This window comes from Bombus huntii, chromosome 15 (assembly GCF_024542735.1).
Source record: "Bombus huntii isolate Logan2020A chromosome 15, iyBomHunt1.1, whole genome shotgun sequence".
Classification (NCBI taxonomy): domain Eukaryota; kingdom Metazoa; phylum Arthropoda; class Insecta; order Hymenoptera; family Apidae; genus Bombus; species Bombus huntii.
The window spans coordinates 6,404,283-6,428,182 of NC_066252.1; the positions used below are offsets into that span (position 1 = coordinate 6,404,283).

General features: G+C 34.4%; 2 protein-coding genes across 4 annotated transcripts; one reads left to right on the forward strand and one right to left on the reverse strand.

Moving 5' to 3' along the window:
* Positions 1 to 478: 478 nt before the first annotated feature.
* Positions 479 to 19,939, forward strand: LOC126873642 (E3 ubiquitin-protein ligase HUWE1-like). 3 transcript variants are annotated; one of them, XM_050634712.1, is made up of 42 exons: positions 479 to 627; positions 1,897 to 1,977; positions 2,080 to 2,298; positions 2,422 to 2,661; positions 2,746 to 2,808; positions 2,888 to 3,103; positions 3,213 to 3,484; positions 3,560 to 3,836; positions 3,916 to 4,548; positions 4,634 to 4,903; positions 5,061 to 6,263; positions 6,345 to 6,631; positions 7,229 to 7,589; positions 7,662 to 10,597; positions 10,767 to 10,902; positions 11,124 to 11,229; positions 11,314 to 11,601; positions 11,675 to 11,849; positions 11,999 to 12,137; positions 12,210 to 12,336; positions 12,430 to 12,579; positions 12,665 to 12,811; positions 12,889 to 13,071; positions 13,165 to 13,342; positions 13,421 to 13,696; positions 13,862 to 14,090; positions 14,178 to 14,358; positions 14,456 to 14,825; positions 14,978 to 15,154; positions 15,249 to 15,864; positions 15,949 to 16,118; positions 16,192 to 16,373; positions 16,458 to 16,517; positions 16,611 to 16,732; positions 16,818 to 17,055; positions 17,145 to 17,420; positions 17,719 to 17,907; positions 17,997 to 18,184; positions 18,276 to 18,409; positions 18,501 to 18,666; positions 18,752 to 18,942; positions 19,027 to 19,939. In XM_050634712.1, exons 2-42 carry the CDS (start codon positions 1,933 to 1,935, stop codon positions 19,127 to 19,129), a joined length of 12,519 nt encoding a protein of 4,172 aa, XP_050490669.1. In that variant the 5' UTR covers positions 479 to 627; positions 1,897 to 1,932; the 3' UTR covers positions 19,130 to 19,939. The 3 variants fall into 3 exon arrangements, with proteins under 3 accessions (XP_050490669.1, XP_050490671.1, XP_050490670.1); XM_050634714.1 differs by having other exon boundaries at positions 11,705 to 11,849; XM_050634713.1 differs by having other exon boundaries at positions 10,782 to 10,902.
* LOC126873660 (protein Rae1) lies at positions 19,435 to 23,002 on the reverse strand. Its single transcript, XM_050634754.1, has 6 exons — positions 22,523 to 23,002; positions 22,229 to 22,402; positions 22,081 to 22,152; positions 21,714 to 21,995; positions 21,437 to 21,631; positions 19,435 to 21,341 (listed from the first exon to the last, which is right to left on the reverse strand). Exons 1-6 carry the CDS (start codon positions 22,778 to 22,780, stop codon positions 21,255 to 21,257), a joined length of 1,068 nt encoding a protein of 355 aa, XP_050490711.1. The 5' UTR covers positions 22,781 to 23,002; the 3' UTR covers positions 19,435 to 21,254.
* Between the last annotated feature and the right edge of the window lie 898 nt (positions 23,003 to 23,900).

Here is a 23,900-nt window from a genome sequence, read left to right on the forward strand (position 1 = left end):
CAAGCAGCCAGTGTGCGGTTCATATTCGGTGTATAATAAAAATCGTTGCTGGTTGAATCTTCTAACCCGTGGTTTACGCAAGGTGTTGTGTGCAGTGTCCCGTGAAGGTCGTGAACTTTTCTGGTCAAGATTATTCGAGAAGCTTGCGTATACGTGAAAGCGGAACACGAAAAAGGAGAAGGTTAAAAAAAGGAGAAAGGTGGACGATCCTCTGCGAAAAGCCTCGGTAAAATGGCGGTGATCGGTACTCCGATTGGCGCTAAGCGATAGAAGAGGATCGCAGCTCCTATTCACGTTTAAGTTTTGTTTTGATTCTCTAGTTCGATACCTATCTTCACGGAAACTGGTCGATTCTCGTTCATTTCAAATCATTCGGTTTACATTTTTTCGCTCTTGCGAATTCAATTTTTTTCTCTTACCAATTTATTACGAAATTTAATAACGGCGTCTCTTATTGACCATCGCTGAAATAATATAATTGGAGTCGAAGACGATCAAGGTGGTTAAGAAAAACCACCGACGGAACGGTTTTCCACGGCCGTGATGCCGCATCGTTCCGACCTCGAATTTATTGAAAGGCCATACGACAAGGACGACTCTATCAAATCCTTGTCGGCTTATCTATAGGTAAGTTTCGTGCCACGAGTGCATCTCTGCTTTCACCACTTTTGCGTATTACTATGCCTCTGGTTTTTTTTTATTTTATCGCTTTTAAATCATTTGTCAGTACGATTTGTCAATTTTAGACTATACCTAATTGTTTTAAGATGTTTTTGCAGGTATTATCCCTTTGTTATTATTTTGTACTAGTCGAACGAATCTTGTTAGGTTAGGCCCTAGAAACCGATGACTCTGCATCTTAACGAGAATATAGCCTATTTTCGCTCCTATCGTCCTTCTAACGGTCCAAACCTTTAAAATATTTAAATTTTCACAACGATGTTTCTACTTTTTTTTCTAGAGGGTTCCTTTGTTTACTTAGATCCTTTTTTTCTCACTTTTTTATAATCGACGATTATATGATTTCCTTATATAGATTCTAACAAATAACTATTTACATCGATGGTACGTATTGTCACGATTTGTCATGTTTTCAAGACTTATCATGAGGTTTACAACGTCATTGTCGCTTCGAATATCGAATATCGCAGTATAACCAAACTGTGCTCCCTATTTCGAGATTTTTTAATCGATACAAATTTTCGTGCCGTTATGTCGTTTTCGTAGCAAATTTTTTGTTAGATAATAGGCGAACGAAATTATTGATTCCAAGGTGTTCGCGTATTAATGACAATGATTCTATTTTTGGTGACTATATTATCTTTAAAAAACCATATGGACAATTCTTTTAATCGACACAGAAATTATAATGATTTTTTTTATTTCGTATTATTTTATCGTTTTAATAAAATTTTGTTTGTTTAATGAATTAACGAATGTTTATGATTCATACGGAATAAGAATTTCGTAATAAAGATCATATTTATGCAATACAAGAAAAATTTGTGAAATACTTCAACATTCTAAGAAATATTATTTAATTTGTTGCAGAGCATGAATTTAATTTTGGAAATATAAATTTGTTTTAATGTACTCTATTAATATGATTGTATTTATTGATTAGTAAATTTGTGGTCCTTATTTAATATGATGAGATAAATATTATATAAGTTAGATCTTTTTATTAATGACGTAATGAAAATTATTGACAATAAAAAGATGAGATGAAAAATTTATTGTGTAACAATTGACATTGATTTTGATTGTTAAAATTTAGTAATTATGCTTAAAAATATAATAGGTCATTGTACATTAATACATTGTTTTATATTATATTTGCATTAAATGGAAATTGTACCAATCTTTTATAAATGTATTATAAAATCATTGTTTCAGAATTTAAATTGTTAAAGGAACCTTTTATCTGCCAAAATGAAAATTGATCGCAATAGGTTGAGAAAGTACACATCAGAAGCGGTAAGTAATATTTTAATGACATATATTTGGAAATGAATATTTCTAATAAGAAATGTTGAAGAATATGTTGAATAACGGTTGCACACATGAATAAATTTTTAGCCGGCAAAATGTCAGGCGCTTATAAACAAGTTGCGCTCATGCTCCCATGCAGAATTGCTAGAGGAGTTGAAGCAAATAGATGCATGGACTTTCGGTAAATGTGAACTCTTTCATTGGGTCGATGTATTGGATCTTAGTGATAGTATTTTGGAAGAAGCTGCAGCTAAAAGTCCAGATAATCCATGGGAATTAGCCTGTGATCTCCCTCAGAATAGAGAAGTAATTGCCAAGCTTCTTACAAACCATTATTCATAGTAACATTTACTATTATGTGTATAAATATTTAGGAAAGTGATTAGAATGATCAATGTTTTTATTGCATATTTATTTCACTTTTTATAGGCAAAAGAACTTCTCCTCTGGGTTCTCCATCTTACAACATTGTTAATCGAACACTCATACTCGCGACATTTATACAGTAGCATGGAACATCTTGTAACTTTGTTATCAAGCTGTGACATGCATGTTGTCCTTGGTGTATTAAATATTCTTTACATGTTCAGTAAACGTAGCAATTTCATTGCACGTTTAAACAGTGACAAGAGGCAAGCTTTATTAAGTAGACTTACTCTTTTAGCAGAGGTGAGACATATACATTGATTGATTAGTACTTTATTAGAATGCTGCAAGTTCACAAGAATACTAAACGTAATCTTTACATTCTAGAGTTGGGGTGGTAAAGAAAATGGATTTGGTTTAGCAGACTGTTGTAAAGAGTATCCAGACAAGGTAACCAAAATTCCATAACCAACAGCTGCCTTTAAGATATGCTCCAATGAACTATAATTTTTTCATATATTTTTTTCAGCCACTTCCAACAAGTGCCACAACATTGCATTTTGAATTTTATGCAGAAAATCCTTCAACAGACACCAATGCCACATCAACCACTGGTACAAAAAAATCTGGACAGACGAATTTTGTAACGTGTATACATATAGAAAATCTGGATAAACTGGGTAAAACACCAGCACAAATTATGAATGATTTATTGAAAGTTAATAACGTACCTCAAGATCGACAGGTAAATATTATTTCTTTCAATATTTAATTCGGTATTTAATATTTAATGTATATAATTATTTAATGAATGAATAAATATTTAAGTTTATTGTTTTCTTTTTTTCTTTTAGATTGCGTTATTCACACATGTAAGACTGGCACACAGTTTCTCTGACTATCGAAGACGATTGCAATGTGTACACGCTCGGCTGCAAGCATTATCCATACTTGTATATAATAGTGAACTTGAAGAAAATGCACATAGTTTGCTGCATCCTGGGCTTTTAGAAGAATTAGTTGAATTACTGGAACTTCCATACGCACATCTTGTTGAATTACGGGCAGCCGCACTACGAACTCTTACTAGTATTATTCACTTAGACCGTAATCCACATTTTCCAAAGTAAGTGAAAGTTTAACGTATGTTGATGCAAATATAATTTTTCAGTATATTCATATAATTTCAATGATTTTTCAGAAAACCTAGTTCAAGGCTAAATATGATAATCGACGTTACTGGAGCTAACTCATATCACGGATTTTTCCCCGTATTAATTCGCACGTGTATTTCAACACTGATTTCTTCACAATTTGAAGGACATCCGTTCCCTTTATCGCTTGCGACAGCATTGTTTAGCTTTCTTTATCATCTTTCGAGTTACGAAGCGGGTTGCGAAGCTCTCGTTAGTTGTGGGATGATGGAAAGTTTGTTAAAAATTATGAATTGGCCTGGTAGCGAGTTTGAACATCTAACGGTAAGATTTTTCTATAATTTTTTTGTATATCTAATTGTATAAAACTTTTAAATTTAATTATCTATTTTCTTTTTTACAGTTTGTAACAAGGGCAGTTCGCGTTATAGATTTAATAACGAATATAGACATGCAAGGATTCCAAGCTCATGGTGGTTTAGCGAGTTTTATTAATCGACTCGATATGGAAGTGAATGTTTGTAGGAAGGAACAACCTTTTGAAATAGAGCCAATACATTACCAGGATAATTCACAAGCCACTCGTGAAAGGTCCATGGATCGCGATGAAAATTCTACGTCTTCACGTGCGTATGATGAACGCGAGGAATCGTCAAATCCCATGGAATTTTCGGAAGATGAAAATATGAGTTCCAAAACTGATGATAAAAACGAACAAATGCCAGATTATTCGGCTGGGAAGACCGGGAAAATTTGCCTGCCACAGCGAGTTACACTTCTGAAGGCGTTGTTAAATTTTATTAAGAAAATTATCCAAGATCCCACATTCTCTGATAGTATTCGACACGTTATGGAGGGTACTTTACCTTCTTCTTTAAGACATATTATCAGTAATTCAGAATATTATGGTCCTTCTCTGTTCCTTATTGCAACGGATGCTGTAACAGTATATGTTTTCCAAGAACCATCTTTATTATCATCCTTGCAAGATAATGGATTAACTGAGCTCGTATTACATGCTTTATTAATTAAAGAGGTAATTAAACTGATCATTTGTTTTAGGTAATATATAGTACAATATATTACTAAAATGTTTATCAATATTTTAATATTGTGTACAGATTCCTGCTAGTAGAGAAGTACTGGGATCACTGCCTAATGTGTTTAGTGCTTTGTGTTTAAATCAACGTGGTCTGGAATCGTTTGTAAAGCGACGTCCTTTCGAACGCTTGTTTAAAGTATTATTATCTCCACTTTATCTGCCTGCGATGAATCGACGTCGAAGCACAGATCCTTTGGGTGATACAGCTTCGAATTTAGGTAACGCAATGGATGAGTTAATGAGACATCAGCCAAGTTTGAAAGTTGACGCAATTGCTGCTGTTATAAAGGTATTACATGTTTCTCTTTCATGTAATGTATTCCCTAAATATACTTTGTATAATATTTATTAAATTTAGAATCGGCAAATATGATGTGAATTATAATAATGCTACATTATGTATATAATATTTATATCAATAATATTTAATTTTTTTGTGTGTATAGCTACTAGAAGAACTTTGCGTATTGGGTTGTGATCCTCGTTATATATGCTTACAAGCTGAAGATAAATTCGACAATACCCAATCGAATACAACTACTGGGAATCGTCAATCTTCTGGACAATCGGTTGGAGTTGGAGTTGGAGATTCTGGCGGAGGGGGAGGCGGTGGAAGTGGAAGCAGTAGCGACGAAGAAGAAGAGGATGAAGAAGAAGCCAGTACAAGTTCTCACCCACAACGCGAAGAACAGTGTTCGTCGTCCACTGCTCAACCAGTTCCACCACCTCAACCCAGGGAGAAGACTCCAATAGCTTTGATGGAATACATACAGAACGTTACAAAATTCGTTGACGCTATTCTGAGTAACAATTCGACGGACGATCACTGCAGAGAGTTCGTTGCACAAAAAGGCCTCGTGCCACTACTATCAATCCTGGGACTACCCAATCTTCCTGTCGATCATTCGGTTGCACAAACAGCGCAAGCTGTGGCAACAGTTTGTAAAAGTATTTTAAACCTCGCACATGAGCCGCTTGTTCTTAAAACTGGTTTGTCCCAGTTAAACGAAGTTCTAAATCTATTGAAACCATTGTACAATTATATGGAAGCTCCAGGAGGATCTGTTTTGTTACATGAGCTTGTCAATGCTCCGAATCTGGAAACAGCCTTTACTAGTGATACGGCAACGCCTTTACTTCATGCTATGAATGCCGCTTACGGATACATAATAATGTTCGCGCAAGTATGTCGCACTAGCCAGAGCGAAATCAGAAACTTGGCTATGAATCACTGGGGCTCAGAGCTTGGTCTGACTGTTCTGAAAGGTCTGTCGGAGCTATATACAGCTCTGATTTGGGAAAGCACAGCGTTATTAGCTCTCACCACGGAAGATTTTATCCCAGCTGGCTGCGACTTTGGGAAAGAAGATATGGATAAATTAATACGTCCTGAATCAACGAACGAGGGCGAAAGTAGCGGCTGGTCTGGTGGTGCCTCCTCGGATATGGGAAGTAATGGAATGACTACAGCCATGGAAGCTTTAAGTACGGACCCACCTCCTGTACCTATGGAAGTGGATGAGAAACCAAGTGTCACTACAGGAAGAATATCTCCGAACTCTCATCGAATCACATACCCTAAGCACTTGCTGGGACTTACATCTAAAATGGGCAGAGCATTGGCAGAACTCTTTGCCATACTTGTAAAGGTACATAAAACCCGACATTTAAATTTTGGAATTTTGTATGTTTCGCATTCTCGTATTTAATAATTACTAAAATTTATTCAGCTTTGTATGGGCTCCCCAATCAGACAACGTAGAGGACAACAAGTGCCTCCAATACCAGCTCTTCCCTCACAAGCATCTAGAAGTGTAGCAACTGCTTTAAATTGCGTATTAATTCGTGGATTATCATGGGACAAATTACCACCATCAACTGTACCAAAACTTCAAGTGACTTTTTTGATGTGCACTCTGAGTTTCGTGTCTCCTGCACTATTTGACGAAAAAGGTTATCCATTTCATTTGATGCTTCAGAAGTTCGTCAAATTGGGCGGACAAAACGCATTCTTCGCGTAAGTAAATTTATCTTCAGAATCTTTCACATGGGGTATTCAATGCGATTTTTTTAACACTTTTGATAATGTAACAAAAAAATGTTTCAACCAGAAGTTGATCTGTTTTGAATTGGCTACAAATTGAAATACTTAAAATTGCCAAAAAATGCTTCTGTCTATAAAAAATCAAGATCTGATAACGTTCTGTTAACCCAAATTTCACATGTTAATGTTTCTATGAATTAATAAATCTAAGATTTCTGAACTCAAGGTCATCTGAAGGTGATAGTATTGTAAGTCATTGAACTCCTTTTGACATGAGTTACTATGTCTATGTATTATTATGTACTACAATGCTATGAAATCAAAAATACATCATGTCATTTAAAAAAGTGAAGATGACCTTGATATTTTATCAAATGAAACACTTTTTGACACATTTTAAATATTGCAATTTGCAGCTGATTCAAAACAGATCAACTTTTGTTTGAAATATTTTCGTGCAACATTATCGGAAGTACTTGAAAACTCGTGCACATCATTTTGTTGAATACTTTGTATAAGTTTATATAAAAAAACAGTTTTAAATCACTCAATATTTTTGTATATTTTTAGTGCTTTTCATTGGGTATTATCCGGAGGAGGACAGTTTCCATTGTCTGAGGGATTAGAACACCCGAATTTGCCTGATTGTACTGGAGAATTCTTAGATGGGTGGCTGATGATCTTAGAAAAAATGGTGAACCCTAAAACACTTCTTGATTCACCATACGTTGTTTCATCAAAATGCACTGGAATATACAAGGTGTATGAAACATTCGATCCTATAAAATACCTCACGGATATTCACAAGGAAGCTTTCGAGGCAGTGATGCTAATGTGGGGAAAAAAACCCTTGAAAAATTATGGAGTTCACATGACAGAACTTATATTATCTATTTTACGACATATTCTACGAAGTGAACAGATTATTAAGGTACATATATTTTAAATATTTGTGTAATACTAATTCAAAATACCACGATTATTTAACACTATCATTTTACAGGAACACGCTGAGAAAGAAGAAAACAGCGAAGGAGCTATTGGTGGTAGCACCAGTGGAACTAGTGGAATTGGAAGAGGTGGAACAATATCTGATCGTAGAGAAGAACCAGAAGCTGATGTAAATCCGGAGCATCTCAGACAGCTGATGGACATGGGCTTCAGTAGAGCTCATTGCATAGAAGCTTTGCTTCATACTTTGACAGTTGAACAAGCCACTGATTATTTACTAAGTAATCCTGCTACCTTACGTAGATCAGATGTGCCAACAGGTGATGTAAGTGGACAAGACCTGATAATGGATTTGGAATTGGTAGACGATGATCAGATAATGCACGCGATAGCGATGTCGCTTGGAGAAACGACGGAAACGCGAAAAGTTTTCAGCGCAGAAGAATCTACTACGCGCGAGACTACCACTATCACAGAGAGCATAGACAAATTCACACAGAACGCTTTAAGTCAGTGCTTGAATTTACTAGATCTCATGCCTGACACTGTATACAGAATATGCGACTTGCTAGTCGCTATCGCTAAAAGAAATGGAGATGAATGGCGTGATAATATGTTACGACAACTCATGAAAGAAATTGGTAGTCTAGTAGATTATTTGATAGAAGTTGCTGAGAGCAACGATCCGAACGCTGGAGTAAAATTAGTGGAATGTAAAGAAGCTAACAAAGTTACGGGACGTATTTACCTGTATACGATGTTCTTCGAGGGAACATTCCAGGAAATGCGTGTACCCTGCGCTCAGATCGTGGAAGAGTATGCTATTTTGAACAAACTTGTACGTCTGCTAGTGGTGAGCGAGGGTCCACTAACAGCGAGTAAAAGTAAGATCGTTAAAGAAGGTAATAAGGATGCATCATCTGCAAAAACTAGGAAATGGCTTGCACCTTTGTTGTTACTGATCGAGCGGTTAGAGAAAGTGGCAGTACTAACAAAGAGGAAAGAATTGATGTACAAGGTAACAACTAGAATGTGGAAGTGGTTTGATTTGAGCACAGGAAAATGGAATTTATATTCACCAGTGAATAATCGAATAATTAATGATGCATACTGGGCCGGCGAATCTAGCACTAGAGTAACATGTAACAGGCGAAGATACGTGATAAACTTTTCTTGCATGACTCAAGTTAATGAAGAGAGCGGTAACAGAAGACCCATCACGATGGGCTTTAAATTGCATACTGGAAACGAGGGTGGTGGTTCTGGTTCTGGTTCTGGTTCTGGTTCTGGTTCTGATTCGACTATGGACACTGACGAAAATCGAGTGGAAGACAAACGGAATACAGTACTGCAAGGATTAGATCCTAGCATGGCCCCAAGCATTATACGTGCCTGTGTAAGACTGATGGCTATTCCAGTGGATCGCGATGCTTTGCATGCATCTATGAAAGTTTGTCTGCGACTTACAAGAGATTACGAGAACGCCGAGATATTTGTTCGAGAAGGTGGTGTGAGACTCCTTCTAGAAATGTCTCAGGCAAGCAGTTTCATTGGATGCATAACTTTGAGTACCCTCTTAATAAGACATGCTTTAGAGGAACCATGTACTCTTCGGCTAGCCATGGAGAAAGTAATTCGTAGTCGCACTCAAGGCAATATTCCTCCAGCGTGTAAAGAAATTTTGTTTATGACGCGTCAGATCAACAGTGCCGTCTGCCGCAATCCAGAAGTTTACAGAGAGGTTTGTGAAAACATTTTAAGAGTTGACATCCGTTTATTAGGGAAAGAAGATGACGACAATAGATTGATTGTAAAAGCTCTTCCACCAAGTCATTCATCAGTAATGCCAATGGCGGAGAAGGCCTCGATATCCGTTGTGAAGGATCTTCTGAATGCTCTTATAAAACCTATGCCAGTAGTTTCTGACGAAAAGTCCTCTACACCAACAAGGAGTCCAGAGAAGAAGCCAACCTACTCCAATGTAGCAAGTTCATCTTCTCGACGAGATGTTCTCAGAAATAACGCAACGACACCAAATGATACAATTGACGAGGAGGATCAAGTCTCTCAAATAATACCAATGAAGATTTATTCAGACAGCAGTAACAACAGCAAAGTGGAACCAGAAGAGGCAGAAAAACCTTTGCTGACAAAATCTGCTATTCTAAAGATACTTGCAGAAACTGTTCGTTCATACAGTGCAGTTGCAAGCTTGATTACAGAGCATGTGTATCGAGCAGGACAAAGTGAAATGGTACCTGAATACACAACAGCTCTTGCTTTTCTTCTCGACAAGCTTCTACCAATGTCACCAGAGAATTCAACTGACAAACAGTGCAGCAGTATGGCAAGAATGTTGATAGCTGCTATTGCCTCCTGCAATCATTCCCCAGACGTTCAAACTACTTTAGTGACTGAAGTGAAAGCAGCTCTAACAAGAACCCTAGCTCTTCCTGAAAGCAATGAGAAGCATGCACAGCTTCAATTATTGGTTGGTTTGATTTCTACAATGATTGATAGTTGTCCACCAACTTCCTACAATCAGTTGAGGACCTCCTTGAAGATGCACCAGTATAACAATGTCAACTATATCGTGAGAATTATGCTGAGAAAAGGGATAATCACTGACTTGGCAAAGATTCCACACAGTTTGGATCTCTCAAGTCCAAATATGGCTGCTACGATCAATGCAGCTTTGAAACCTTTGGAAACACTTTCAAGAATTATAAATCAACCAATGCCAGGAACCGTCAATAGCAAATTTTCCAAACCAAAAGGTAGAACAGTTCAAGAGGAGCCTATTGGAGAACAAACAGGGACTACAACATCGGAAGCAACACATGCTGTTGGAGAGGAAACAAACGAGGACGCAGAGAATACGGAGCATGATATATCCGTTACTGCAGAGAGTCTGGAGCCCACTTCAGAAAGTCAAGTGCACGAGGACGAAGCTGCTTTAGAAGATATTATGGATCAGCTTCTTGAAAGGTAATCATATATAATGTTTTTCATTTTTGTGAAATTATTTCTATGAAATATTAACGTAAACTGTGTGTGCGCGCGCGCGCGTGTGTGTGTATGTGTTTGTGTGTGTGTATATTTTTATACAATACATAATTTTAAGTTCATATAAGCTACTGTACTTATAATCAAATAGTGTACTATTTTCCAGGGATGGCCCGGGCGTGACGGAAGATCAGTCTTCCCGACCGCACAGGCCAATGGACATTGACGAGGAGAGCCTTGCGATACGAGACGGGGAAGCTGACTTCGATCCAACACGGGATGCTACGGTAGGAGCTCAACCTATATCTATTTTGAAAAGTTCATCTTTCTAAGAAAATTACTTTTGAAATAAAAAAATAAGATGTTTATTAAATTTTTTCTTGCAAAATAAGAAATATAGAACATAGTGATTTTTTAATATTTTTTAAAGTACAATAATATGTAATAACATATAAATTGAGTATTTTACAAGATTTTTATTTTATGGGAATATAATTATATTTTCTAGGAGGATTTGATGAGCTCCGATTCAGACTCAGATAGCAACCCATCTGACGATAACGAGGATGAAGTACAGGACGATGAGGATGAAGAGGAAGAAGAAGAGGATGATGGTAATTTTATCATCTTTTAAATACTCAATAGAAATTTTTCTTCAATTGGACTGTATGAATAAATATTAAAACGATGTTTATCAGGAGAAGAAAACGAGGAAGAAGAAGAGGAGGAAGAAGAAGGGTCCTCAAATTACGAGGAAGATGGAATTGAATTTTACGAGGACGTAGGAGAAAGTGGTGTATTCAGAATGATTCCATCGACGGATCGTGACGGTAGTAGTGTTGTAATGATTCGACATAATATCGATAATCAGGACAACGTGAACTCTTCGACTACGGTCACACCACGATCTAGTCTTCCATGGAGTACGACGTTTCCTCTTCCTTTGGGTTTATTTGAAAATCCTCCTTCAATTTCTGAAAGTAGTGGTGAGCATAAAATCACAGTATATAATGATTTTTAATAACGATATCAAGAAAGTCGTATAGAATGATAAAATAGGTAATATGGAATTTTTGTTTATTTGTGCAGGTATTAATTCCCATTCCTTGCTAATACCACAAAGCGGTTTGGACGCTACTAATACAAGAGGTCAGAGAGCTGTACGACCACGGAGATATCAGTATCTTCAATTACCAAATCCACGAAATCCAAATCCACCAGTAATATTACAAAGGTAAATTAATTCGAGCTTAATTGTATTAAATATATTCAGATGAATTTTATGTAAAAATGAAATTAAAACACAGAACATAAAATTTATATTAAAAGAAAAACTGGTTTCATCTATAAAAGTATGCAATAATATTACATTTGTAATTATAGATTGTTAGGCCCGACTGCACAAGGGATTCCATTATCTGCCAGTCAGGTATTGGCTTCCAGTTTTCGGGATACTCGTGTTGTTGTAATGGATGGTGTTGGAATATTGACAAACCAAGAAGAAGAACAAATAGACTTTGTGGTTTGTAGATTGTGATTGTTAAATGGTACTAATTTATTCTAGATGTTTCTTCATTTATAAAAATTCTTTTAGGATCAATCTGGCTATCTTTTCGGGTCTAGTCTTGCAACCACTGTGAATAATACTCCTACTGCTTTACATTGGTGGATCGAAGAAAGCAAATTATTAGATGGAGATTCTCAGACGGATTGTTGTGTTGGTAAGTAGCAAGATTGGAAAGAAATTCGTTAATTTAATATTTTTTTCTTTATGAAAGATGAAATTTGATAAAATAAAATAATTTTTGTCTTAGGTATTGTACATAAATTAATTCCTGAACTGGAAAAACGCAGGAACGCGGAATTGGGAGAGCGACGAGAAAGACGTAAAATGCAATATGCTTCTGAGAAAAAGAATGAAAAGGATAACAAAGATGGAAAGGATCATTTAAATAACACAGAATGTACGTTAATTGTAACTAATCATTTTAATTGTATTTTACAAGTAGCTTATATAATATATGTTTATTTTCAATAAAATTTTTTTAGCTGGTTCTTCCGCTATAATATCCATGGATGAACAAATATCAACTGCATCAACATCACAAAGGGAAGATACGAATAATTTTGTTCCTAGATTTGAAACTTGCGTAGAAACGACACGAATAGAACGTACTCTCGATGAAGATATAATTGGTATAATTTTCAGACATTTCTAGTTAGTTCAATTTTGCAATAAGACTGTATATTATACATTAAATATTGACTATTAGATGTAACTGGTGAAATGGATGCAACAATACAAGAAGAAGAACGACCTCCGCCTCCACCACCGGAAGAACAACCGGCAGAACCCAGAGATCCTCGAATGAGCAATAGAAATCCAACTTTAGAACTTGCTGAAAGTATAGTGGATTCCGTGCTTGGGCCTTGCGCATCTGAAGCAAGCAGACTAAGTAATTTAATTTATTTGAAATTCATTTTATAGGCTAATCATTTCCTTCTCGGATACAAGAATTTTTTAACAATATAAATGAATTTTATTACAGGACAATCTGAACGTACTGTTGAAGGACCTAATACTAATGAAACATCTACTAGTCGATCCAACACGTCCATAGTTGTCGATTTCAGTCAGGAACCTAACGAAGACTTACTGAGAGAAAGTGACTCGTCTGAATGGATAAGAATTCTTACCGACGACAGTCAATCGAATGTCGAACGAAAGTAAACAGTTTTATTTTGTATTCGTATTAAGTCAGAAAGATATTTGTAAAAAAAATTTATTTTATTTTTCTGATATAGTGCGAACATACTCAATCAAGGACCTACCACTTCCGCATCAGAAAATGTTAATTCAGGAACATCAGAACAACAGCAACAGCAACAACTACCTCCACAACAACAACAACAACAACAACAACAGCAGCAGCAAGAACCACAACAGTCCCAAGAACAATCGCAACAGCGACAACCAAACCAACAGTCTCAAGAACAACAATTACCCGATGGCGTAGATCCTTCTTTCTTAGCCGCGTTACCAGAAGATATGCGCGATGAAGTTATCGCTGAGCAACTTAGGTATCTATATATTAGATTTAATAAAAGTGAGAAATAAAAGTATCTGTGCAATAGATATATAGATGTAATAAGAGTAATATTTTATATATTATTAAATATATTCGAATAGATAACTTAACATTCGGTCTTGAGATCTGTAATGTTTATAACCTGAAATTTTCGTAGGCTTCAACGAATTCGACAACGAGCACAGGCAACCGTAGTTGAAGAATTAACAGGTCCGGTTGAAGTTAATCCGGAATTTTTAGCAGCTTTACCTCCAGCTATCCAAGAAGAAGTTCTTGCGCAACAACGTTTGGAACAACAACGACATGCAGCTGCAAGCGCTAATCCAGAAGATCCAGTTGATGCAGCTGCATTCTTCCAAAATTTGCAACCTTCCCTTCGACAAGCGGTCAGTAAATAATTGTTTTTACTCGTATTTTATTAGAATACTTTTATGTATAATATTTGAATATTCTAATTTTGTTTATATTTACAGATTTTGACTGATATGGAAGAATCGCAAATATCAGTTCTTCCGCCAGATTTAGCCCAAGAGGCACAGAACCTTCGAAGAGAATGGGAAGCTCGAAATAGACACATAATGCAAGATCGATTCCTTAATCACGTTAGCCAAGGAAATGCTGCCTTGTCCAGTATATTACGGAATTCTGGTAGAGGTAAATAATAATTATTATTCATTAACAGTTTCCTTTTCTTATTTATATTTGAAAAACTTAATTAGAAGAACTAATTGAACGCGAAACAAAATAATAGGTAGAGGTGGTGGTACGCGTTATGCGATTCACACAGTAGCACAAAGAGGATGGCAGCCATGGTCACATGGTGACCCTAGTATAACGCATCACGGAGCCGGTCTACGACTCAGAGGCAGACAATTGTTGGATCATGAGTCAATGGCTTGCGTATTGGTATTACTGTTTGTTGATGAACCAAAAATTAATACGTTAAGGCTTCATAGAGTTATCAGGAATCTTTGCTATCATGGTAGCACAAGGGAATGGGTAGTTAGAGCCTTACTAAGTATCATGGAAAGAAGTAATGATGAAAATAAAGATATAGCCATGGATTTTGGTGGAAAGTTCAGAAGGAAAAGCTTAGTGCCCATGATGCACCACGATTACTGGTAAGACATTTTTACTATTCTTTATAAATGATTTTTATAATACTAATATTTTTATAAAATTTGTATAATCTTTAGAATTATTTATAAACCCTCTAAAGAATGTTACCCTATGTTTACTTGTGTCGAATCTTCTAATCTCAAATTTCTTTTAGTGCCCCCAAAATATTTGACCAAAGAAGCAGTGCACAGTCATGGTTGAATATTAGTATTGATGCTGCACTTGGATGCAGAGCAAACGTTTTCCACATTGTCAGGCATGGTGGCAAAAAGTCAGAAAGGCAAGGCAGTAGTATCGCCATTCATCCACAAGCAGCACCTACAGTATGCAGGTAAGTTAATTAAATCCCTTAATGATTAGTAGTCATTGATTATTTATAAAATGTTTACATTGTTTTTATAATGTAATGCTTATATTTTTTTCAGACATACGTTAGAGTTATTAATATCGTTGGCTAAAGGTTTCCCTGGCTATTTTGTGCCAATTAAGTCTAAAGAATCAGATGAGAAAGAAAGTAACAAAGAGAAAGACTCAAGTAACAAAGAAGAAACCGGTTCGAAAGGTAAATCTACATCGAAACCTGGGAAAAGCGATCAACCAGATTTTTGGGACATGCTGCTGAAACTTGACTCATGTGCCTCGAAGAAAGGAAAATCTGTTGCAAGATCTCATTCAAACTCAAACTTAGGAAATGATTCCGAACATAATACAACTACCTTTGAATCCTCCGCTTTTGGCCAATTAATTTCGATGTTAAACTGGTCGGTCATTAAACGTAGCAGCCAGCTGACGGACAAAGTGTTGAAATTGCTGTCTCTAATTTCGATCGGATTAACGGAAGTGAATCCGTATCGCAGGCAGGAAGGAAACAAAAACAAGAGAACAGATGTAAACAAAGAACAAAGCGTCGCTGCGCCGGAAGAACATCTGAAATTGGCTGTACAAGTATTGACAAGCAAAAGTTGCTCCGAGGAAGGACTCGAAGATGCAACAGCTTTATTGCTTAATTTGTCTCATTGTCCTGATCCTACTAGACAATTGGTAATATCCTTATTAAATTCTGTTTTATTTATTCATGCGTTATAGTATGTACTATATATTTAGTTTTGAATAATTTCTTCACAGATATTGAAATTACTCTTGGAAGGCGCTATGGAATTGGCTAATGTTGTCTGTGAGCACATCAGAGATTTACTGATGGAGTTAAAAATTTTGAATCGTGAACTCAGACGAAATTCTATCGAAGAGCAACCTTCAACTAGTAGTGGTGGTTCTCGTTGGGTTCTCTTAGATAGGTATATATTTCGAATTATCTTTCTTTTTTATTTATATCGATATATATTTTAACATTGTGATAATTTATTACAGGTTTACCAACGAGAATGTAGTTATAACTGCACCAAGTAAAGTTAAAGCAGGCAGTGATCTTCAGTTACCATCCATGGCTGCTCTCGTTAGCAAAACTTCTAGTCAGGCATTCTTCTTAAGAATACTTAAAGTGATTGTACAAATAAGGGAAGCAGTACGTTTAGCAAACAATAAAAAAACATGTATGTTTAAGAATCCTATTTTTATTATTGAAATATTATCATTGTAACAAAATTATCGAATTCATTTTTAATATTTTTTTTCAGCCAATCAAAGTTCCGAAAGTTCTGTAGATACTGGAAATACTAACCAAGCTTCAGAGTCAGGTAATTTACAGTTTTATATATTCACAAATGTTTCAGGGAGCTGTGTTAGTTTCCATAGTTATCTAACTAACTTTATAATGTCAAATTTTGTAGGTGAAGACAAGCTTCCATTATTAAGTGAAAGCTTAGTACTAGATCATCTGTGGGAGACACTTAGCGCTTGTTTATTAGAATTGGAGTATACTCCGGATCAACATGCAGTCTTAGTGCTGCAGGTAAAATATCTGTACTTTCTATATGTTGTTTTATACATGTATTCCTTTAGACAGTTTATTATACATTATGCATTATATCTTATAGCCCGCCGTAGAAGCATTTTTCCTAGTACATTCATCATCAAGTACTTCTCGCGATCGTCACCTAAGTACAAATACAGAGACTCGCGAGGTTGTTCCTGACTTAACACCTGTTTCGCCAATCTACTCAGACAACGAAGGCACGTCTCAATCGGAAGCTACTATTAACACTTCCTGGGATATACAACCTCCGCCACAGAAGACGTTACCACCGGACCAACTCAAGTTCCTTAAATTTGCGGGTATAATATAATAATAATAATAATAATAATAATAGAATAAATATGATAATAATACTATATTACTCATACTCTTTGTATTTTTATTGCAGAGACGCACAGAACTGTTCTAAATCAAATTCTCCGTCAAACGACGACGCATTTAGCAGATGGACCATTCTCTGTGTTAGTGGATCACACAAGGGTTCTCGATTTCGACGTAAAAAGACGATACTTCCGAACAGAATTAGAACGAATGGATGAAGGTATTCGTAGGGAAGAACTGGCAGTGCATGTTCGCAGAAATAATGTATTCGAAGATTCGTTCCGTGAGCTTCATAGGCGTAATGCCGATGAATGGAAGAACCGATTTTACATCGTTTTTGAAGGTAAATAATGTATAATGATCATTGCTAGACTGCAGATGTCTATACAAATCTATATTTCTATGAGCACTTAAATAATTATTTTCTTTAAAAATTTGTTTGAGTTGAGTCACTTTTAAAATACATGCACGATATATACATGATATGTAAAAATGTACAAAATATTCAAAGGTATTTTTTATAATATTTAGAGAATGATGTATATCTCTATTTAAGTTTTATTTTTTTTTCTTGTATTTATAAAAACCTGCATTTAAATGAACATTATATGAAATCTTATTTCAAAACAATTCTATTTTAGGCGAAGAAGGACAAGACGCTGGAGGATTGCTTAGAGAGTGGTACGTTATTATCTCCAGAGAAATCTTCAATCCTATGTACGCTCTGTTCACCGTAAGTCCTGGAGATCGGGTTACATATATGATAAATTCCTCCTCGCATTGCAACCCTAATCATTTATGTTATTATAAATTTGTCGGTCGAGTTATCGGTGAGTTTTCTCTTTTATATTTTCAATAACGTTATATTTTCAACGACAAGAATGACGAAAATAATTAATATTTATGATTATTATTACAGCTAAAGCAATTTATGACAACAAGTTATTAGAATGTTATTTCACGCGCAGTTTTTACAAACACATTTTGGGAATACTTGTGAAACACACAGATATGGAAAGTGAGGATTATAGTTTTTACAAAGGACTCGTATATCTCACAGAGCACAACATTGCTGATCTTGGATACGAATTAACCTTCTCTACAGAGGTAAATTCCATTTCTCATTTACTTACATTATCGTATTGTGATATGGCAAATACAATCGTAATGTGCGTAATTTCACAATTCACATTTTTAGGTAAACGAATTCGGTGTGAATGATGTACGTGATTTAATACCAAACGGTCGTAATATCGTAGTTACTGAAGAAACAAAATTAGAGTACATTCGGCTTGTATGTCAAATGAAAATGACCGGAGCAATACGTAAACAGTAAGTGAAATAAAGATTAATTTCAATATTGTAACTTTTCTATGCATCAAAAAGATTCGTATTATATACAATATTTCTTATTTACTTATAGATTAAACGCGTTCCTAGAAGGTTTCTACGATATTATTCCAAAACGACTGATCTCTATATTCAATGAACAGGAACTTGAATTGTTAATTAGTGGATTACCCAATGTAGATATTGAGGATCTTAAAGCTAATACTGAATATCATAAATATAATGCAAATTCCCTACAAGTAAGTATTTAACAACTTATTTCTATCTAAAAAGTATTCTTTTAATCTGATGTTAAAGTAATAAATATGTTTATTTGAAATTTAGATTCAATGGTTCTGGCGAGCATTACGAGGTTTCGATCAAGCAGATAGAGCTAAATTTTTGCAATTCGTCACCGGAACTTCGAAGGTTCCGTTACAAGGTTTTGCTGCTTTAGAAGGAATGAATGGTATACAAAAGTTCCAAATTCATCGAGAGGATAGATCCACAGATAGGCTTCCGTCAGCACATACATGGTAAATTAACATTAATTTCTTTCCTATTTTATCTTTTAAATTCTTTCGTATCTTAAACTTAATTTTTCATATTATCGTTTCTAGTTTCAATCAGCTAGATCTACCCGTTTACGAAACGTACGATAAACTTCGCACGAATTTATTGAAAGCGATCCACGAATGCAGCGAAGGATTCGGTTTCGCCTAAATTTCTGCAAAGTTGAGCAAATTTTGCGTGATTTTGCACGAAAATCTAAGAGCGAAGACAAAATAAAAAGATATAAGAAATATAGCAGAAAAAACAACCGAATGAACAACAAAGGAGAAAAATGATTAAAATATTGATAAAACAATTGTAAAAGTATCGATTGATCTTCGCTCAAGATTTAGTATATAAATTTTTACTCCGCTATATACATATTAAAACTGAAGGCGTATGTATATACGTAAAATTAACGATGTAATTACTGATGATTCGTCGCTAGAGTTTATTTTGTTGAATGATCTTTAAAAAAAAAAAAAAAAAACGAGGGAGATGCAGAGCTTAATGATAATTCCTGATGGAAAGGAAGACTTAAAAAATCGGACACTTTAGTTAAGGATCTTAACAGTTAAGAGATAACGAATAAGAATTCAATGTAATTCGTCGTTAGAGAAAAAATGAAAAAAGAGGATGCAGCGGGATGAAATAAATATGTAATATAATTGTGACTCGCGGCTCTACTCTGAAAGCAGAATTCAAACATATGGGTAGAGAAGAAAAAAAGGCAGAAACGATTTGTTGCCATGACGAAGAAAGGCAAATGGAGAAGTGATGGAGAAGTGTGCCTGTATTTCGAGTACGTGTTTATTTCATATTATGCGTAAAAGAAAGCTGCCAGGAACCTAGAATCTGTACGTGAGGCAAGAAAAAAAAAAAAAAGAAAAAGAAAGAAAAAGAAATGTATTGTATGTAACAGTGTGAGTGGGTGTGTATGTAAAATGAACGAATGCGAAACAGAGAGTAATATTCAAGAAACCAATTAGACACGAGCCTAAATATGAGGAAAAGAAGAATATTTCACGATGTTATATCCTTAACGCCCGCAAGAAAAAAAAAACGTATGGTTGTACACTATTAGTATTAATAATTATATTATCTAATTCTTAATCGATAGTAATAATCATTAATTAATATCGTTTTAATATTAATCATTTGAGAAATGTGATGTTAAAAAGGAAGTCATGTAATATTCTTTTCCTTTTTCTTTACTTTTTCCTCTGGATATATAGCGCAAAATCACGTCCAATTCGCCCAACTCTCCAAACTTTTAATATCCTTGAACTTCCTTTAATCAGTTTCAATTTCCAAACGTTTCTTCTCTGGAGAAACGTGTAACGGGACTCTCGCAATCGAGCAGATGTTAATTTTTGTAAACACATCGAATAGGACAATATACGTTGAAGAAATACATAGATCCATCGGACTCTTTTTCGCGACATTGTTAGGGAGTTATCGCTTAGGAATTCGCAAAATAAACTAAATGTTGTATTTCTTATAAAAACGATTGTCTCTTTTTTTTTTTAAATTACACAAGAAGACACCTTTGATAGCATAGCATTTTAATAAACGTTAAATCACGTAATTATACATATATAAAGTATAAAGGTTACCATAAGAGTCACGTTGATCGAAAATGAAATAGTATGGGAAATCCATATGAGTGAGATGTTTTCTCTTTTACGATATTTCTTATTTAATCACTTTTTTTCCTTTTTAAAGTAGAAAATGATATACAAACAATAGAAGTATAAATTTACTTTTTGCTATTAACAATAGGAAAAACATATTTAAAAGCCAACAATCTTTTTGTCCAATTTTTAATTTTAACAAATGTTTTTAAAATTGATAATGCTAATTCATTTAAAGAATTAAAATGCATTGATCATTTTTATTTCAAGAAACACTAACTAAACAAAAAAAAATAGCTTAATTTTTCGTATCAGTTTCAAGATATAAGAGTTTTTATCGGAATTATTTTTTTACATTTCTATACTCGTGAAAAAAAGAACAAGACTCTTCTCGTATGTATATACATCTTTGTACAATGAGCTTGTGTGAAAAATAGTCAAATATATATATGATGAAAAATGTAAACTATAATTGTATTGTATATCGAAACTATTTACAATGTATTATAATGAAATATCATTGAAAAACTTGTATAACTAAAAAGAAGATAGGAAAACTATAATTTATTAATGTAAACAGTATATTCTGTAATTATAAAATCTATTATCTTAAAACATCACAGAAATCAGAAACCTTTTAGCCTGATTGTATAGTGTTCCTCTTATGGCGACGCTTTAGGTTTTAGTTCTTCAAAGCAGGGTCTAAGGAATATAGAGTTCTTCTTTGCTGGATTATAGTATTCATGACCCTGAAATAGAATAAGTATTTTCATTTTAAGTATAAAATAAGAAGATATTCATTTGATTATGTAAAGTTTAATTGTATAGAAAGATTAATAACTACTTTTGACCAATCGTATGACACCGCATATGCAAATATTTGTCCATTGTGATTGAAACAACATCGAGTAATTGGTTGCTCCATAGGTTCTGAAGACTTCAGTTTAGTTCTAGCATCTTTGTCCCAAAATCCAAACGTACCGTCACCTCCGACGGTTGCAATAGTACCATGAACCGGATGAAATGCGATATCATTTACCTAAGCGTTAAAAAATTCATATTTAGTTATTAAAATGAATATTAAAAAATTCAAGAAATAAATCGACCGAATTCATACTGACTGCATAGATATCTTGGTATCCATTAGGGGTTCCATTTGTTCTATGACATTTGAAAGTGAAGTTTTCTTTTGAACCTAGATTCAGATGATGTATGGCTACACGACCCTCTGTACTGCCAATTGCAAAACCAGTTGGAACTTTCTTTTTATCTCTAAAAATCGCGATACATCGATACTGATATTTTAAGTTTAGTTCTACCGTCTTATACTCTCGAGGACTGCCTTCTAATTGATAAACTATTAATCCACGTCCAGCAGTTCCTACTGCTGCCATTGGATAATCCTATAACAATTATTAAATATTAGTTATAATTTCCAAAGAATTATCATTGCAAATATAATAAAGAATAAATATTGAATATATTTACAACATCAGCACAGTAACATCTTTCAATTAAATTTATAGTCATTGCTGGCTTAGGACTTCGCAGATCCCAAAACTGTAAAGTATTCCATTATCAATATATATAGATCATATATAATAATAAATTCTTAATAATAGAAATATAAACATACTCTTAAGGTTTTATCCCAAGAACCAGTCATAAGACATGAATATGTGGTTGCTTTAATCCAATGACAAGTTTTAATAGGTGCATCGTGTTGTGCTACTTGAATACTCTGATTGGAAGCTAAATCCCAACATTTTGCTGTTTTGTCGCAACCTGCCATGAATACTTTCGTTCCATCCTGTTTCAAAGGGAATGAACTTTGAATTGAATAACCATTAATCATTAGAAAACATTAATCTTTAAAGATATCATAAACTTAAAAAAGTTAAATTTAATATAAAAAATTTAATAAACTTACATCACTCCAACAAACATCAAGAACTGGAGCAGCCATGGATTGCATTGATTTAGGAACAGTTTTACCAGATTGCTCGACTTCCCAACAGCGAACGTTGCAATCCCAAGAGCCAGCAACGAGGAAATTTTGTGGAATACAAGCAGGACTAAATGCGAGACTGGAGACAGAATCATCAGGTGGGGAGACAACCTCATAATCCTGCATTGGGTTAGAAGTAGTCGATGTGCCAGTTTGTAGTCCTCCGCTTTGATTAAACATCTTTAATCTACTTTACACTGCCAATTGTTATTTACCGCAGAATAATATATTATATGTTAATTATAACAATATATTGTATAACAAATTATAGACGATAAACAGGAAAGTACTCTCACGTATGTTATTTATCCGATAAGCAATACAAAAAATAATGCCATGATTTAAGAAATACATAGAACGAATACTCGACGTAAATTTTGAGACCAAAGAATTAGAAATAACAAGAATAGATGGCGAAGTGAATTATACAGGGAGGTAGCAAAAAAAAATGTTCCCAATTATGGTGGTTCACGAAAGTATTGGAATGTTCGAATTCATAAATCTTCTTATGAACATGAAATGTAAATAACAATTATTAGACTGCGGATATTTACACAAATCTATATTTTTACAAACATAATTAGAGAAATAAGATCTAGACAAAAATTTGTTTTACGCACTAATATTATAAAGAATACTGTATTTTGAGTATTTCATATATTTTTGTATATTCCCTGCATTTTTCTATTTTAATTTTCTATAAATGCATAAAAATCGGCAGTCTAATAATAAATTTCATAAAAATTCCAATATCTAGAAACATATCTAGAAATTTGCACATACTGTAATTTAAATCCGGTAATTTCCGGGGATATCGAGTATCTCACCATAATTGTGACAATTATGTAGTATTTCAAAAGTATTTAAAAAAATGCTTGTGGTATCACTTATTCATACAGTAGCCGAGGTTTAAGAAATATATTAAACTATGGAGGAAGTCCTTTTAGAATGCTTTAAGAATAATCGAAAATATCACTTTATTTCCAATTCAAGTTACTGTTAATATAAATATATACATGCATCATAATGGTATTAATGATCCAAAATCCAGAGAGCAGCAAAGCTTGACAAATACTGTAGATGAAGAGCAATTAAACACTTAAGAAGGAAGATTGTATGGATTCTATACATTTATGAGCTTAAGAAACAATAATTATCTTCATGATGCTACATTTATATATTAATTTTTTAATAATAATAAATTATAAACATAAATAAGAAAAGAATAAATAAATGGTGATGATGATTCTAAACATTATTTTTTGTTCATTACAATAATATATTACATACTTATTTAGTT